The sequence below is a fragment of the Conger conger genome, chromosome 8, assembly GCF_963514075.1.
Source record: "Conger conger chromosome 8, fConCon1.1, whole genome shotgun sequence".
NCBI lineage: Eukaryota > Metazoa > Chordata > Actinopteri > Anguilliformes > Congridae > Conger > Conger conger.
In genome coordinates this window covers 8,824,956-8,842,700 of record NC_083767.1, presented here as the reverse complement: position 1 = coordinate 8,842,700, position 17,745 = coordinate 8,824,956, and the positions used below count along the sequence as shown (strand labels likewise).

Sequence of the window (17,745 nt, the reverse complement as noted above, 5' to 3'; positions counted from 1 at the left end):
GATATACTGTGTTCAAGACCTCTGTATAATACCAGATACTTTAACCCACTCTCACTTCTCTATTATATTTCCCAAGCAACTCTAGTTCCTGCAATTGGATATTGGAATAAGGTTCTATTAACCTGTTATCAACCTATGTTTCATGTCATTGCCAAATAGCATGATTTATTACCTCAGTTGTATCAGGAATATGTTTGCCAGTAGTGATACATGTTTATAATTCTGCAAACTTCTATTGAACAAATTTGTTATAGTGTTACTAAAGGGCTGCATGCTAACTGTGCTGGTGGTTCAAGGGGGCTTATGAATTGTGTTTTGGGTATCACAGGCAGTTCAAGGCCCTCTGAAACCATCTGGGTTTTGTGGGGAAAATGTGGATTTTATTTTATTTTTACTGGTAATAAAATATGGAATTGAATTAAAAATAGAGTTCCTACATAAATTGGTGCTTGGTGTCCGAGCACTTGTCCACACTGACATATTTTTTTCCCACATAAAGGTATTATTCTGTTGAACTAGTTGGCCTGGCAAGTATTTGAAGCTGAAAGCCTGGAGCGTTGAAGACCATGTCGGCGTTTGACATATGTTCGGCTTTGTCCTATTGAGTGAGAGATGGGGTTAGCTCAGTTTCCAGTCCATCAGGATTCTTTCTGTTTTTTGACAAAACAACCTAAGCACGTAGTCTCATTGAAGTTGCCCTACTAGACTGTGCAGCAAGTAAGATCACCTCCATGTTAGAATCAAAGTAAAGTGCTGAAAAAAAGCTACTCAGCCAACAACCTGAAAGAACACCTCACTTTGGTTGAGACATGACCAAAACAAGTTGTCACACACTAATGATGATTGATTTGGCATGGGATGACCTTCCTAATACCAAGTAGGAAAGTCACCTGGATCTCAGTGGGATGCATGGGCATGGGAATTCTAATCTAAACTTCTATGTTTTATGTATTTCATCTCCCTTTTAATGGACCCCGTGGTGGGCCCGCTGGTGATATAGTAGCCTAAAACACGGCCCGACTAAAATTCATGCTTTACACATAATAAATTGACTCTGCCTGTGTATGTCATCTCCGCTCAACATGCAGAAATTTGCCATGCCTTATTTATGAAGTGTATGAAGCGATTGGGACCAGAAGAATAAATTCACCCCGGACACGGTGTTGGTGTATGTACTGGGGGTGCTGTCAGAGAGTGTTGAGTTACGGCCTGGCATCCATCTTGCCTGGGAGCCAGAGAACAATGGAGCTCCACAGAATCCACGGAGACCGGGTTTCCGGAGCCACGCCCTTGTCCTGTACACACGCTGGGCTGAAATCTCGTGCCACAATGCCGACACATTGATTTCTTGTCTTTCACTTGGGGATTAGAGCTGCAGCCCGTTCTTCAGATCCGATTAGATCGGAATCTTCTGCCATCACCGCCTCTGTCACAATTTGAAATATCTGGGTAACAAGATTAACGCTCAGCTCAAGGTCATAAAAATGTGGATGTGCTTAATTTTGTGATGGCCATTTCCGAGCAAATATACATACAATCTGCCACGGGTAATATTACAGTCATGTACAGTAAGAATCGATTGTTATGGTTGCTGAAAATTAAATATCATAAATTAAATACTGTATATACTGTACCTCTATATTAAAACTTGAGGAGAGCAGATCTACTTATTTTTCCTCCTAGAAGCTCATGACTTATTCCAGAAGTCTCCCAATGCTTTAAATGCTTGGGTGCAAACTAGCATTTAGATTTAGTTTCAGAATATTTGAGGCTTTGATATCTAGGCCTCTCCCTTTCAATGAAACAGAACTGGGTAGAGTGCAGTTCCTTATTAACACAGCCCTCAGAACTCTATTCTCTTTCATATGTCTTCAGCGAATAGCTCGGCGAGGATGACACCAAGACTGGTCAGCTTGTGAGGCGGAGTGATTTGAGACAGAGGACAAGAGGAGATTAAAATACAAGGTCCACGCTGCAATGTGACGGCCACAAAAGAGCGGGAGACACAGAGAATGGGCAGGATAATAGCTGTAACGCTAATAACTAATTGCCAGGTGCATACCCTGTTGCTTTTTCTTGATTTGTTGCCGTCACGGCCGGATACTAAGAGGAGCTGCTTAGCGGACAGTTACTCCTGTCTTCATAAAGCAGTCATCAGTGGACACAGTCGTGACACAGCAGGAGTTCCAGGGAGGTGAATTGGCCTTTATCCAGCGTATTGAAGTCAGTAAGATGTGCCCTATCAGCGAAGTGCAGGAGCTGTCAGTACAGCCGTCAGTGAACGAGTGTGAGCATAAAGAGGAGAGGACTCCATTAGGGCAGGTCCAGATGTCCTGTCACACTGTCATTACTCCCGAGAGAACTGCCACCGCTTCCAAGCCTGGCGGACTCGCTCTTTCTGCCAGCCGTCACAACATCATTTCTCAGGTCACGGCGCGTTTTTCTGGAAAACGACCCCCGGTTTTCAGAGACGTTTTTACCGAAATCAGTCCCCAACATGTTCTCTGCAGTGGATGAAAGCAATTGTGGCGGTTTTTTTTTTTGTTTCCATTTTCCAGTCTCTGTGATTGGCGCGCTGCTTCAATGTGAGCCCTGGCCTACAGCTGAGACGGCTGAAGTTCTTGCCGTTTGGTGATCACGACGGAAGGTACTGACAGATGGCTCCCCTTCGGGTGCTGTGTTTGGAGACCCATGCAAGCAATTTTCTCAAATCGTACCTCTCACAACTAGCTTTCCAGCAAAGACCATCCATCCCCTGTGGCATGGAGTTATGAATTGCACTCCAATTAACTTCTTTAGGTACCAGATCTGGATACAACTCAACAATGCCTTTGACTGTGTTCATGCTGCCAAGGAAATTGGCAAAAATAACTTGCTTATTGAAATGAAAAATATACCAAAAATGTTATGGTCGACAGACAATGCTTAATTCTGAAATTAGATTATTTGTCCCCCATTATTAAGTACAGTACCTATTTATTTTAAGTGCTGATATGGATGATGCCATTGAATGAACAAACGCCTGTAAGACAATGTTGATCTCCTAAGGAGTGTTCCTTTGCCAAGTGAATCTCCTGAATTAGTCAAGTTCATTGTACAGAAGCTCTCTGGTGTGACAGCCTACCTCTGTTTGAGTGCTGCCATATTTTCTCTTTCTGTGTTACAGGAGGTATCATTCTGCCAGGTCACTTTCAGTTTATAAAATGAGATATTATGAAAGTGCTAAGTCGAAGCAAACCAAACTCAATCTCTTGCTTTGTACGTGACTGTCTGCTTTCAGATTGTTACGGATAGACAGATATTGTTTACCATTTTAGGATAAACTGACTGTGACACGAACGGTGTGGAAATGCAAATGCACTCCCCGGGCCACGCTCAACTGCTTTTCTCCGAAAGAGACGCTGTGATTCTGCACGTGAAGCCGGAGACCGTGACCTCGACCATCTTTTATACTCGCTTCAAGAAGCATTTCACTGACTTCTCACATTTTAAAAATGCACTCTCGTGTCAGTGTGGAACGCTGTCAGATGTATTGAATATAACACATGGCTGAGGCTAAAATGGAACTGCCTTTTCTGTTTCAGGAGCGGGGGAATAATTAGCGGCATCTTGTGGGTTTTTGCTGTTTGAAAACCAAGCAGGGGGTGGTTCAAAAAACTGTCAGAGATGGGAGGACATGTCGAGCTGGACACACCAGGGGAAAACATTGGTCACACTGCAAATGTACCTTCTGTTTGCAAATGCTCAGTAAACAGCAACGTTTAACTTAAGCTGAAAGTGTTGCATATGTGTGATTTCTCTGTCACACCATTAAAATAGATTTACCGGTGAGTCTCTGAATATGCATCTGATATATGCTCTTTATTCATACAAAACTTGTTTATATTCCTTTTAGGCTTAACTTAAATATTCTAGCTGTAAATTATATATAGATGCATACAGTACTGGCACCTTGCTCTTCCAAACAAACAAACGAGACAAAAGGAAGTGAACACATTCACACCCACACCGTTACATTACTAAGTACCATGCACATTTGTCACTGCTTTATAAAGGTAACAATAGCTAATTTAGCGCAATTCAAGTCTGAGTTATATCAAGGAAAGCCTACCTTTTGACAAAAGGGTATAATTTTGCCTGGCATGCTGAAAAAAGGTTCCCTCTGTGAGCAGTTTCCAAACATACCTTTGTCCTGACATAGAGGTAGTGACAATAGCAAGAATTTGCTTCTGAAAATAATTTGGCAGATTGTTTCCTTCACATTTTTCCACCTGATGCCAACTCCAGCAACGTTTTTTATGCCTGCAAAAGCTCCCATGACAGCTGTTAGCAAGCTAATCGGTTAGCAATGCTCTCAAAGGAGAACAATTGTTCTCAAAGGAGAACAATTATCGTCAGATTTATCATATGTATGACACTTTCATTTAAATCAAACTGTAAAACCATTCAGTTAATTAATTTATTTTGCTGGATCACTGCCTTGGGTCAAATTAATACAGTAATAATAGGCCCCAAAGGTTTGAATTTTCCTTCAAATCTGAATTATTGGATAAATCCAACAAGGTAATATTTAAGTCACATTCAGCAGGAAGTTATGGAATTACAACACCACAGTTGACACATTTTAATGCATTACATAATTTTAGTGTTAGTGAGTGACTGTGTGATTACACCCGCTGAGTGTATATTTAGGACTAATTGTATTGTATATATATCCAGTTTATGTCTGGATATGGGGGGTGACCATTGTGTAACAGTGTCAGTGAGGACACATGAGATATTATATTGTGGGAACATACAGCCCTTTTACCTTTCTGCAGTAACACAAATACTGTATGCTAATGCTTTGGGGCTATTTTAAGCTAAATGAGTACAGGATATTTCTAGGCTAAATACACTTTATTACACCTACTTATTAGTGTGATTATCTAATCAGCCAATTGTGTGGCAGCAGTGCAATGCATACAATCATGTAGATATGAGTTTCGATTAATGTTCACATCAACTATCAGAATGGGGAAAAAATGTGAAAAAAGTGACTTGTAGAATCATTTTCAATCAAAAAAGAAAAGAAAATACAGATGAAGGAATTTTTTTATGAAAATGTGATTCTCAGTGAGATGGACTTACAGATACACCCCTTTGAAGAAACTTCAGTGACCGTGTAGGTAATGAGAGATATGGACAAGCAGTAATTTCACTGATCACTCACTAAAAGGCACCAGTTTATCTGGTGGGTCCTTTGTTAGTGGTTGGGATTGTTGAGGACCCTCAGAACTACCTTGATACCCATATGAGTCATTAGCTGGCTGTTTAATACCTTTCAGGAAAGCTCCCATCTACTGGCTTATTATTGTTATCATTGAGCTGCACACATTTTTCATAATCAGTTGTGAACGGAAACAGCCCTTTTTTCTTTTTATTTATTTTTTTATAAGCTTAGCTGATAGCATCAGTGGAAGGGTCCTCCACGCACTGAGCTAATTCTGACCTGTGCAGAGACCAGTCCTGCCACGGTGCTTGTTAGCGAGCCTGAAAAAGTGCACACAGTTGCAACCTTTTTGCCACTCATAAAATATTAGCTCAGAAGCAAACCTCAAGGATAAGTTTGACACTCCCAACGCATGTCCTTCTGCGGTGTCGGGGCTGTGGAGCGCTGGCATCCAGCTACTTCATACGCAGTCCCAGAAAGCATCAAACAAACTGTCTGTCAGCTCCTGGATGTCTGCTCACTCTGCACTTTTCCCCACGTTCCCCCGCACCGAACTGCACCTCCGCAGGAAACTGATACCGAGTCACAGTCCAAACAAAGGTCCATAGTTATACTTGCTTTAAAATAGTGCTACTTTTCACCATACTGTGTGGTATCCTGAGATGCCTTTATTGGTAATTTCTGTGGATGAATATAATGGTTAAAATAAACTGTAATTAGCCTTTTATGACATCCTCAATCTAGTGTTAGTATGATTATGAACATAAGGGGTGAAAAATGGAATACTACTACTACTACTACTACTACTAATAATAATAATAGTAATAATAACATAACCTTGTGTGTGTGCTAGGACTGGAGTTTTATAGATTGATGTTCTGTCAGGCTCATGTGAAAAATGCATGAATCCAGCCATTTCAGAGAGAGAGAGAGTGAGATCTAATTTCATCAAGTCATGCTCACTTAGCTCGATTATTGCATATGACTTCTATCTGGATACAGAAACAGTGTGTCATCCCACTGAGAAATCTGACAGCGCGTACCAAACGTATTTTAGCAGTTGTGTCAAACACAAATCCACACGAATCAAACCCAAATCGGGTATTCTGACTCGCATTAAATGAATGTGATTGCTGACGGAATATTTTGGCAGATACAGCCGTGGAAGTTTAGGCACGGCCGTACGAACGTCGGCCGCGGGGGGGGGGGAAACTACTGAAGATATGAAAGTGATGAAATGTGTTTGTGCTGATTGGATTACATCTGATAGTTTCCTCCCGTGTTCCAGATGACCCAGGAGCACTACGTCCTGGCAGCCCAGCCCAACACCCTCCAGAGGCCTGGATGCACCGCGGTTTACCCTGTGGGCATATACGGCTGGAGGAAACGCTGCCTGTACTTCTTCATTCTGCTGCTGCTCGTCGTAATGATCGTAAACCTGGCATTAACCATATGGATCTTGAAGGTCATGAATTTCACAGTGGTAAGAAGATTATATTTCCATTTACACTTCTTAGTAACACTCTGCCGGGGAACTTGAGTAGGTCAGACTTGTGTGCTGGCATACGCAGTGTGTTTGCCGAAAGATTCATTTCAAAACGTGATTACCCTATAATTACCTCTAATATGCATGTGACAATGGCTACTTGTGGTTGTTACTCAATCTGAACACATTGCATCAGGGTAATTACAGCATTTGATGTATATGCATATGGTTTTTATAAGCTCAAATCTGCTTTCGAAGATAATGCTTATACCCTAATTATATGGTTGTTTTCAACTCAAACAACAATAATATGCACACAAAGGCACAATGATAACAATAAACAGCAATTGAAAATACAAAAATGACTTAATTATTCAGTAAATGTGAATACTTTAAGCCAAGTTTTTGCTCATCTTGAATGAATATATTTGGAAGAGCTTACTCGAATACCTGAAACTGTGAGGATGTTTTAGGCAGTTGTTTTTGTGTTTCAGTATAATCCATTTTGTCACGCAGATTTGGTAGAAGTAACTGCACAACACATTTAAGCATCCGCCACTGAAATATGATTCATTTTCCTGGGGAATTAGAAGCATTTACCATCTAAGAAATTAAGAAAAGACTCAATCAGCGTTTGGAAATGTGGGTAGCCAAGCACGTGCTCACTGCAAGCTGTTGATGACCCAAGGGGACTCCCGACGGAGTGTGGAATGAGGTGGGGAGAAGCCTGCGGCCTGTGGCCCTCCCTCCATGGGTGACAGTAGAGCTAATTATGCCCTGGCCTGCTGGCCGCTGTTGCCGCTGACACAAACAGGATGTGTTCCCGGACCACTGGCCCTTGTGCAGTGCCTTCCATCCAACCGAGCTCCTGACAAGCACAGTGCACCCCTTGCATGAGCCTGGGGACAATATGTATACTTGGGTGATTTTCCAAAACAAAATAAATGAATAAATAAAACTGTGTATCTACTGTCAGTTCTGGAGGGCAAAGACAAGCACAGGTGTAAACCAGGGCATGCACTGCAGGCCTGGGTCAAATACATGCGTAATTGTTTTGGATTCAAATACGTTTCTGTGCTCAATTCATCTTGCCTGCTGCAGTGGAGCCAACTAAGAGAACGAGAAGCCAGGGAAGCAGTTTGTAAGTTACAATACACCAGACAAGCGCAGTAAAGCGTAGAAAGGTTTTGGATCCAGAACAATTGCGTATTTTGACCCGGGTGTGCTGCACTGGCATCCAGTTCACCCGCTGAGCAGTGCAGTTGATGTGCACTGAAGACTGCAGTTTATGCGCACAGCTGCACTGCAGGGTGCAGCAAGACTGCCCGCTCGCCCCCCCAATTCAGGTAACTGAAATCCACCCTCACTTTGCAACGTCAAAGGCAATCAGATTCTTGGGGGCTTTTCACGAGAAGGAATGAATGCTTTATCAGGGCATGTTAATCAACAGACCCCTCTGAACAGGCTTGAAGTAATCTCTTCAGCAATACAGCTAATTACTGTTTGGATAAAATTACATTCACAATGGCATATTTCGTTTAAGCACTGTGACTGGTGGTAAGATTGTGTGGGCATAGAGTGCAATGCTGTTTTCGCAAGGGCTAATTTAACTGGCTTTTTCTAATTATCCTTCAACGTTGAATGCACGATATGTATACTCAAGTAGAAACAGATATGAGGCCTGCTTTGGTCAGGTTGGTTTGGTTGGCATAATATCTTTGCATTATTGGCCTTACAATATAAATGTATGTATGCATTTATTTATTTATTTATTTAGTCTGTCCTCTCAAAAATGTGGTCTGTCGTTTTCACCAATGGTTTACATACACTAAGTAGAATAACTAAACCGATTATAATGCCCTAAAGAAGTCAATATCCAATGTATACCACACATTGCATATTATTGCATCATCCTAGTGCCATCTTTATTTGTTCAAGATATTGGAATTCAGCAATATTCTAAAAGCCTACAATTCTGACATTGCAGTGCTGCACTCAGGCTCTGTCAGCCATCTTAGTTTAAGTTTCTTATGACACCCAAAAATGATAAGAACAAAAAATGATTAGGCGCCCAAAAGGTCATACTTTCACGTTACACTTTAGATTTAGTTATTTTATGGGCTAATGAGAAGAAATGTAGAGCCACCAGTCTTTGAAAGAACAAAGGTATTGCTTTTGCATGCCTTCCATAGTTTTTGAGATCTTATCAAAAATTGTGGAAGTGCAAATATGAAACCACATATCTTAATTCGGTGAGAAAGCATAAATGCCTCTATCTATTCACAGCATGCTCAAAGTTGTTACGGTGTTGTCACACCGCTCCAACTTAAATTCAGAATTTAGTGAGAAAAATGGTCACATGGTGGACCTTGTAGTAGGATAATCCCAGTTGTCCGTCTTGGTTTGCACTGCAAACATTTGTTTAAAATGAAGTAGGCTTTAAGCTGCTACAACAAGGGAAACAACACCGCCATTGCAGTAATCCACATCTCAGTGTCATGGTAACTCTATAAGCCTATAGTTTACTGATACTCACCACAACAGACGTTCACCACTGTATTCTATACTTTAGAAGGAAGCACTAGAACAATCTCTGCGTATGTATTTAAAGTGTGATTTTAAATTCTGTTGCTGCACACGGCGTGAAATCCCCTGTTGTTCTCCCACATCCCCAACCCCCCTCACCCGAGTCTTATGTGGTCTTAAGTGGTCTTATGTGAGCTGTTTGGGCGGATGAATTTTCAATATTTTGGACGTTGTTTGACTCAGAGAGTGAAGTCAGCCGTCTTACGATGTCATCAGTGAAATTGAATGCATTCGCAGTGACAGTGCGGCTGGCCTACCTCTGAACTGCGCTGTATGCTGTATGTTAGCTGTATTTGTCCTGCTACTGTTTATCACAGTATAGCAGCGCATTCCCTTGTTTGACCTTTAATTGCTATCTGCTGTTACCTTTCTATTGCAGTATGAGTCTCCAAATAACATGTCTGTATCTAAAATAGTGTTATTTCTTCCTGTGCAGCTTGCGATCAGAGCTGAGATATGTACTCATTGAATTGAACCGGATCAATACAGCAGGCTGAACAGTCCAGGACAGTAAGAGAACTCTGGGTCCCACTTTATCTATCTCCGTTTTACTTCTGCCGCTTAGGTTTCCGCTGTTTGTAGGCAGAAAGGGCAACTCTGTGGTTGGGAATATCGCTCTGTGCCCTAAGGAAAGGAACGGACTACGTTCGGTTTAGTTTACGTCCAATCCAAATGCTGCATTTTTACTCTGAATTTGGCATTAAGACATGCAGATCGTGAAAGCCAAGATATTGTTGAAACGAAGACGAAAGCATAAAACAGCCAAAGATTAACATTTTTATATAACATCGATTTGTATGAAGTTGGCCGTCGCGACTTAGGACTGATAATGATAGAACGGGTCATGTATGGATTTAGTATTTTGGTTCTATTTCTAACTCAGATTGCAATTGAACTGCAAACTGGAATACGATTGTTAGTTTACACGCAAATCGTGCTGTGCCAATATGAGGCTACTGTAGCTGTATATTGTGCTGGTTAGGGCACTGGTCTTTGGATCTGAACATCGCAGTGTGGATTAGGGCTCAAACCTTTATGTACAGGTGTAGTAATGGGAAGTTGCGGTTTTATGCTGTACTGCCCAGGATATTCTGCACTTACGTGTCGCTGTATAAATAGGTTACAGAATGTATAATGTTTAAAAAGGTCAGACTTGTCCTCTCCCTAGAATGTATGAAATAGTATGGTAAATGCAACTGAATGAAAAATAATAATGTGTCAATCGTGTAAAATTTTTTGCTTTTTCAACAGTACTGTAGCAATTAACACAACACAGTGTGGAAGTTTCAGGTTAAATGCACTTTTATAAGTGGAAAATACCACTGAGATTTGTGTGCCTTCTGTAAAAGCAATGCGAGACAAGTCTAAGTTTGCCTTGATGCATTCTATCCTTGGAAGAAAATGCATAAATGCAAGTGCAGATGTCATGAAAGCAGGATCAAGATCAAGGTTTTGATCAGTTTCGTGCCGTTCCATTGCTCATCCAGTTCAGATCTCCTGTGATTTCTCTGTCCTCGTTTGTCAAAGTGAAATGCAGATATCCCAAAACTTTCAGGTGACAGCAAAGTGTTATCTTTTCCGTCTCTCTCTACGACTCTTTAAAGATCTGAGGTATCGGAAGACATGAAAGGGAATTGCTTTAGCATGATGAGTATTATTAGCGTATTTGTGGTGGCTGCGTGTGGTTAAGGGGGCGGCTGGCTGGGATGATCCCCGCGTGTCTGTCAGCCGCCGTGGCGGGTGAGGCTGTCACCTCAGCGTGAGTTTCGGTCGGCTCCGATCTGTCAGCATCCACCCGCCACTCTGACACGCGGCGTGTTGTTTGCCGACGGAAAGTTTTGCTGCTCAGCTTAACCGTCTGCAGATATAAGCCAAGGACTCAACTCTTCACAAAGTCATGGGATGAACCTAAAAAAAACTAAATACATGCACATAACAAAATGCAAGGGGAGGCCGGCTTGAGCATCGCCCATTAGCAGCACCTCACATTTGAAACGTAACAGATTTCAGAACAGCTGAAAGAGCTTCACAGCATCCTTTTTCTTTTTTTATAGGATGCATCATGTTTATGGATATACAGTGCAGTCTGTTTTTGGACAGTGACACATTTTTTGTTGTTTTCTCTCTGTACTCCATAACACAGTTTAAATATAACAATGTGGTGAACATTGGTGAACATGTGGTGAAATGGCTGACTTTCTGCGTTAATTTGACAGTTTTTAAATCCATATTGGCTGAACCATGTGCGAATGACAGAAAACTGTTGTTTTATTTGAACTGTTTGTTTGCTTTGTTTGTTTGAGAGCAGAACGAAAATAACAAAAAGTGTTTCACTGTCCAAATACTTATGGACTGCACTCATCCTCTCCATTGCCTATTTCACTGTACATGACTTGGAGCTGGACGTTTTATTTTCTGACATTTCCACATCAATGTTCCACACAGTTTTCTGACTTGGAGAGGTTTTCTGTCGTCTATGAGTCAAATTGGGCTGGAATTTTGAATGTTTCTGCATTACAGAATGCTTTTCTCATTTTCTAAAATGTCAGTCCACTAGTTACTATACTAAGCTTCAAAGACAAAATACACTTTGAAAACCCTGACATTTTAAAGCTTTAAGCTGAATTAACCCCAAACTGAAAATTTCTCATTAAATAGCTTGTAGCTGATAAGAGGTTGGACAGTGAGTAATATGAGCAAGCCAGTGATATGAGTATCTAGCTACTCAATACATTTGGTGACAGTAAGCTGGGAAGCCACTTTGCTACATGCTACTTTGTTTGAAAGATAGCTGGAAAGGTACTACAGTTACTTCAAGGTACTGTCGATTGACACACTACTTATCTTAGGTGCTATAGTTTATTACTTTTGCCAAGTTTAAATGACAAGCTGAAATTATTTATTTATTTTGCTCACAATCAGAACTTAAGTTTGGAGCTGATTCAAATAAGTAAAAAAGCTGTGTTGCAATCATGGATGTTTGCTAGAACAACAATGAACCTTTGAACTTCATCATTCAGGATTCTACATTCTATATATGTTTTGACTTTTGCCTCGTTGTGCTAGAGCCAGTCGCAACTGGAGACTATAAATGGCGGTACTTCAGTCCTAATGATGATAGCAATTACACTAATGAGGCATGTTTTTGTCAGGGTTTATTCTGACCCCTTTGAAGTGAGTGGAACTATGTTTTAATTCCTAGGTGATTACTGATATTTTGATCTTGTTTCTCCTTTGATGGGGTTATGCATACAGGCATACAAGACATGCGTATAAAGATATAGTCAAAGAAATGCTGTTTTGACTGGATTAGTATCGTGGGAACACTGGACATGTAATTTCTAAGCAACTGAGTTAGCAATTGAGCTAATTACAACCGTAAAATTTTGACATTTCTATTGTAACGGAAAAAATGAATAAATACATAAGTACTCAGTTCTGTTTTGAAAGTGGTGTCCACACCACCAGCAAACTGAGAATACTAGAGTATGCAATTTGCTCTACTGTATGAACCATTTATTTGATCTATTTACCACGATATTCACGCTGTTTATTAGCTAGCATGCTACATTAGTTGTGATAAGGATATCATTAGCAGTTTGCTTCCCCAGACAGAAATGAAACAAGATGCTTCTCTTGCTTTCTCGGGTTCATGTTTGTACACATTGTGACATGTACCATGCTCTTACAACTTATGATGAAGATGTTACCTAAGGGTCACAACTGAAAGGAAAGTATTGTTATCAGTCTGGTACGGTCCCTGTTATGAGCCTACAACTCCTTCTTCGAGATATTATACTAGTGTTGCTGTTAAAACACTGCTCACAGTGAATACGTCTGTAGCCTACACATTATCCCTGTAGCAAAATATATTTAATTTTCTTCATAATATTCAATACATGAAACAATTAAATAGATGGAAGATGTATGGTGTATTAAGCAGATGTTAGACATATAACCCCAGGCTTATTGTATTGCTAAATTAAACCTCAATGTAAACAATGGTGAAACATCTGTTTGGCAATATGGCAGACATAATTCCTTAGCCGTTGAAAATGTCCTGGTTAATTATTAGCTTATGTATTCAGGAAGTGGTCACCTTTTCGAAACCATTCATATGCTTAAGTGCTTTAATTGTCTGAAAATAGTTCATTTAGCTACGATTAGCTAAATGAATCCTGTCATTTTCCATCACAATGTTATTAATCTACTTTTGCTGAAAGTGTAGACTGAATTGCTGTACAACACAAATTCAATGAAAATGAATGGTATTGAACAAGAAACCATGTCATTTCATCAATATCTGCATGGCAAGGGGCGCTGTTAGGCGCATTGCTACTGGCAGTGCCATGATATAACATGGTTTTGAGTTCTATGTCAATTTGAAAGAGTGTCCGTCCACGGGGTAAAGTTATTTGGTCAATTCGGAGGTACCATTCACTCACTCTTAATCATTTTGTCCTTGATTGTTGTGATGATGATTATGACTACATTCTTCTCTGTGCAGCAGAGGTGGTGGTAGGGTAGCCTAGTTGTAGGTTGCTTGACCCGGTGGGCACATAGGGATGATGACTTGCATCTGGAGTAATTAAGTAGGTCCCTAAATGTCAAAACATGTCCCCTGTTTTCTCTCTCGCTTTCCCCACTTTCTGGCATTTATCCCTGGGTGTCCTTGAGAAAGACTGTTCTCAATGGACCTCCCCTGGTTAAATGAAGGATTAAAACATTAAGTGAGAGACCACACAGACCACTCTGAAGGTCTGGACATTGAGTCAAGGACATGTCTCATTTTTATTGCGGTTGATTGCTTACAACATTTCAAACTCTGAACGTTAGTGGAAAGTGGAGTGATGTTTAAATGGTGTATGCACTGTATATTCTAGCTATACTAGAATGGTGTATATTATGTATGTTAGCTAAACTACAGTGTGTCATCAATAGCAACACTGCTAAGCTGGTTGACAACCAGCATGCAGGACTGGAACTCAAAGATGGATCGATTTCATGGTGCTTTGTAAGACATTAAGCAAATATAGCTGGTTGTATACCATGGCAGACTTAATCAGCCAGAAATTATATCTACTTTGAAATCTAACCTTTCTTTGAATATATAGATTAATAGATTAACTATGGGGTTTGTTAACACAATAAAACATGAAATGACCCTGCCTATGATGACTTATGCTGGCTCCAGGAATAGCAGTCGTAGGAGTAGGAATCAGGCTAGTGATAAGTAGTATCTCTCTCTCTCTCTCTCTCTCTCTCTCTCTCTCTCTCTCTCTCTCTCATATAACTCTGCTTATCTATCTAAGGTACACAGGCATTGAGTCTGTAGCTATCTTTGGTCAAGTGAGAAATGACCTGAGAGATATCAACACCACATCTCCTCAGCACTGCACCAAAGCCAAATAAATGCAGGCCAATTACAAGCAATTTAGCTTGTATTCCACCGAATAAAAAGTGAAATTAAAAATTACAGTGCAAAAACTTTCTGTAAAATGTTTAGAAGGCAGTTGGGGATTGGTATTAAAATTACAGTAGGCAGACATTTCATTGCCGTAAATGCCATAATCCAGTAAATGGTACTTCGACTATTATTTTAAATGTCTGTTTCAATATATAATGTACAGTAGTGCGTTATTTCAGTTTATAGCAAAGATATATCTACGTCTTTTATAGGATTTAGATGTTAGCAACCATTTTACAGAAGTTAAATTAACGATGCCATGCAGGTTGCCATGGCAGATGCACATAAAGTATTATTGTAAACATGTCATCATTACTTATAGACAAAAGACTACTATTTGTGTGTATGTGTTTCTTTGGCACAATATGTGATCTTTTTAAGCTCCTGTCTGCTTTTATGTATTTATTTATTTGCTTGTTTGTTTGTTTGAGAAAAGAGACACCTGTGCTTGAATGTGTGCACGTGTGTGCGTTTGTGTGAGGTTGTGAGAGAGTGTGTGTGTGCGTGTGAGAGAGTGTGTGTGTGTGTGTGAGGTTGTGAGAGAGTGTGAGTGTTCTTGTGAGAGAGTGTGTGTGCGTGTGTGCGTTTGTGTGAGGTTGTGAGAGAGTGTGAGTGTTCTTGCGAGAGAGTGTGTGTGTGCGTGTGAGTGTGTGGGCTGCTCTTCAAGTTCTGTAAAACCACAGTTGTCTGGTTGAATCATTTCACCTCTGTGCGTCAGTGTGTGTGTGTGTGTGTGTGTCTGTGTGAGTGTGTGTGAGTCTGTGTGTGCTTGTGAGAAAGTGTGTGTGTCTGTGTGTGTGTGTGTGTCTGCGTGTGTGTGAGTATGTCTGTGTGTCTACGTTTGTGTGAGTCTGTGCGTGTGTGTGTGTGTCTGTGTGTGTGTGTGAGTGTGTGTATGTGTCTGTGTGTGTGTGTGTGCGTGTGGGCTGCACTTCACATTCTGGTGAACCACAGTTGTGCGGTTGAATCATTTCACCTGTGAGCATCAGCGTGAGTGTGTGTGTGTGTGTGTGTGTGTGTGAGAGAGTGTGTATGTGTGTGTGTGTGAGTATGTATGTGTGTGAGCGTGTGTGTGTGTGGGCTGCACTTCACGTTCTGGTAAACCACAGTTGTGCGGTTGAATCATTTCACCTCTGAGCGTCAGTGTGAGTATGTGTGTGTGTGAGTGTGTGTATTTGAGTGTGTGTGTGTGTGTGTGTGAGAGAGCGTGTGTGTGTGTGTGTGTGTGTGTGTGTGTGAGAGAGCGTGTGTGTGTGTGTGAGAGAGAGTGTGTGTGAGCGTGTGTGTGTGTGGGCTGCACTTCACGTTCTGGTAAACCACAGTTGTGCGGTTGAATCATTTCACCTCTGAGCGTCAGAGGCAGTGTCAGAGGCAGCTCTCCCTCTCTGAGGCCGGTCTGTGACCCGGCCCTCCCCCAGGATGCTACGCCAGTGTAAAAACTTCACTTCTGAAGTATATGATACATTCTCACTTCCAACAGCTTCTATTCCTGTGCTCCCTACATACGGCTGGGGTGTGTAGGGGATGGGCCAGATCGGCTTAGTTTAAAAATACCACTGCAGGAAATGATCCAAATATTTGATAAGCAAATAAACATTTTATGAGTGCAGACATATAAAATATTAAGATTGAAATATAAGATTGGGCAGAAACAATATTCCTCAAATTTCGGTAGGGATTTCGCAACTTGATATAAACAATGGATGTATTTCCGTTACCGAAGCATTTAGTGTAGTCATGCACAGAGCTTTGTGAAATAGGTTTGTTACGCTTAATGGGACGTACAGTAAGAACAGCTGTTTCGGTTTGCTGATTCAACAATAGGAAATGCCATATTAACACTCAGCACCTGCGTTAAACTTGCTGAGAAACATATTGTTATTTGTGGCATCTTTCGCCTATATGCTGTAATACACTTTCCAGTTAAGTTTTTGAACTGAGCCCACCGATAGATCATACATTAGGCAAAATGGAGCTTCCTTATTATGGGATTTCATCTGTTTAATTGGTACTTTATGGTCTGAGAGATGCTGTAAATGCTAGACTTATTGGCTACATTTCATTGATTCATAAGCCCAACATAGCTGAGCGTTTGAGCATTTCATGAGAGGCATTTGTTATGAACAGAATGAATTTGGCTCTTCTGTTGAATCCCTATCGATGCATGACAACGTTTTCCAAGGATTTCAATTTCACAAGCGTTATATCCTTAGAGGGATTTCTAAGAAATGCCTGAGCTCATAATAAAATAAAAATCATGTTAAATACAAAATTAGAATTAAAAGAAATGGCTGAAATACAGACTTGCACTGCCCTGAACCCATTTTTGGTTTATAAGAGTAATGCTCATTTAAATCAGCTAATGATCTGTACAGCAATGTGTACAGCATATATAAATAGGAATTGTCACTGAAAATGGAATCTTGAATAAAACATTATTATTATTAGTAGTAGTAGTAGTAGTATTAGCAGTAGTAGTGTAGTAGGAGTACTAGTGGTAGTAGTAATAGTAGTAGTAGTAGTAGTAGTAGGAGTAGTAGTAGTAGTAGTAGTGTAGTAGGAATTGTAATAGTATCAGTATCACTGTTATTATCCATGTTTTGTTATTTAATAATCATTAATCATCATGTTTTTATCCATGTACAAAAGATGCATGAAAGCATGATGAAAGGGAAGCCTGAATGTGCTGAGATAGGCCTGATTCACTTGAGTAAATGTGTGTCTCCATCTCTTATTTTTAAGGTGATTAAATATCTGAGACACAAAGAGTCTGAGCCTGAAGATAATTGGAATGCCTCAGCTCTTTCAGAAGGGACTTAAAGGCAGTATATGCATACAAGGGTGACATTTCAGTCTTCATTGTGCAGTATCTACAGAAAACAGTGCTGGTAATGTGAAAGAATGAATGGTAAACAATGAATAATGAGGGCTTGTGTCAGGTCACACGACCTGCACTAGGTCCTCTGGAAACTGCTGATTGACTCTGTTAATGAA

At 40.6% G+C, this 17,745-nt stretch overlaps 1 protein-coding gene across 3 annotated transcripts in view; it reads left to right on the top strand.

Annotated features, from left to right (window-relative positions):
- LOC133135414 (zeta-sarcoglycan-like) overlaps nucleotides 1-17,745 on the top strand; it is a 149,820-nt gene that overhangs the window by 80,595 nt on the left and 51,480 nt on the right. For all 3 annotated transcript variants that reach the window (XM_061252396.1, XM_061252397.1, XM_061252398.1), the window contains exon 2: nucleotides 6,501-6,695. In XM_061252396.1, the coding sequence (XP_061108380.1) occupies nucleotides 6,501-6,695 (195 nt within the window). The remainder of the gene's footprint in view (nucleotides 1-6,500; nucleotides 6,696-17,745) is intronic.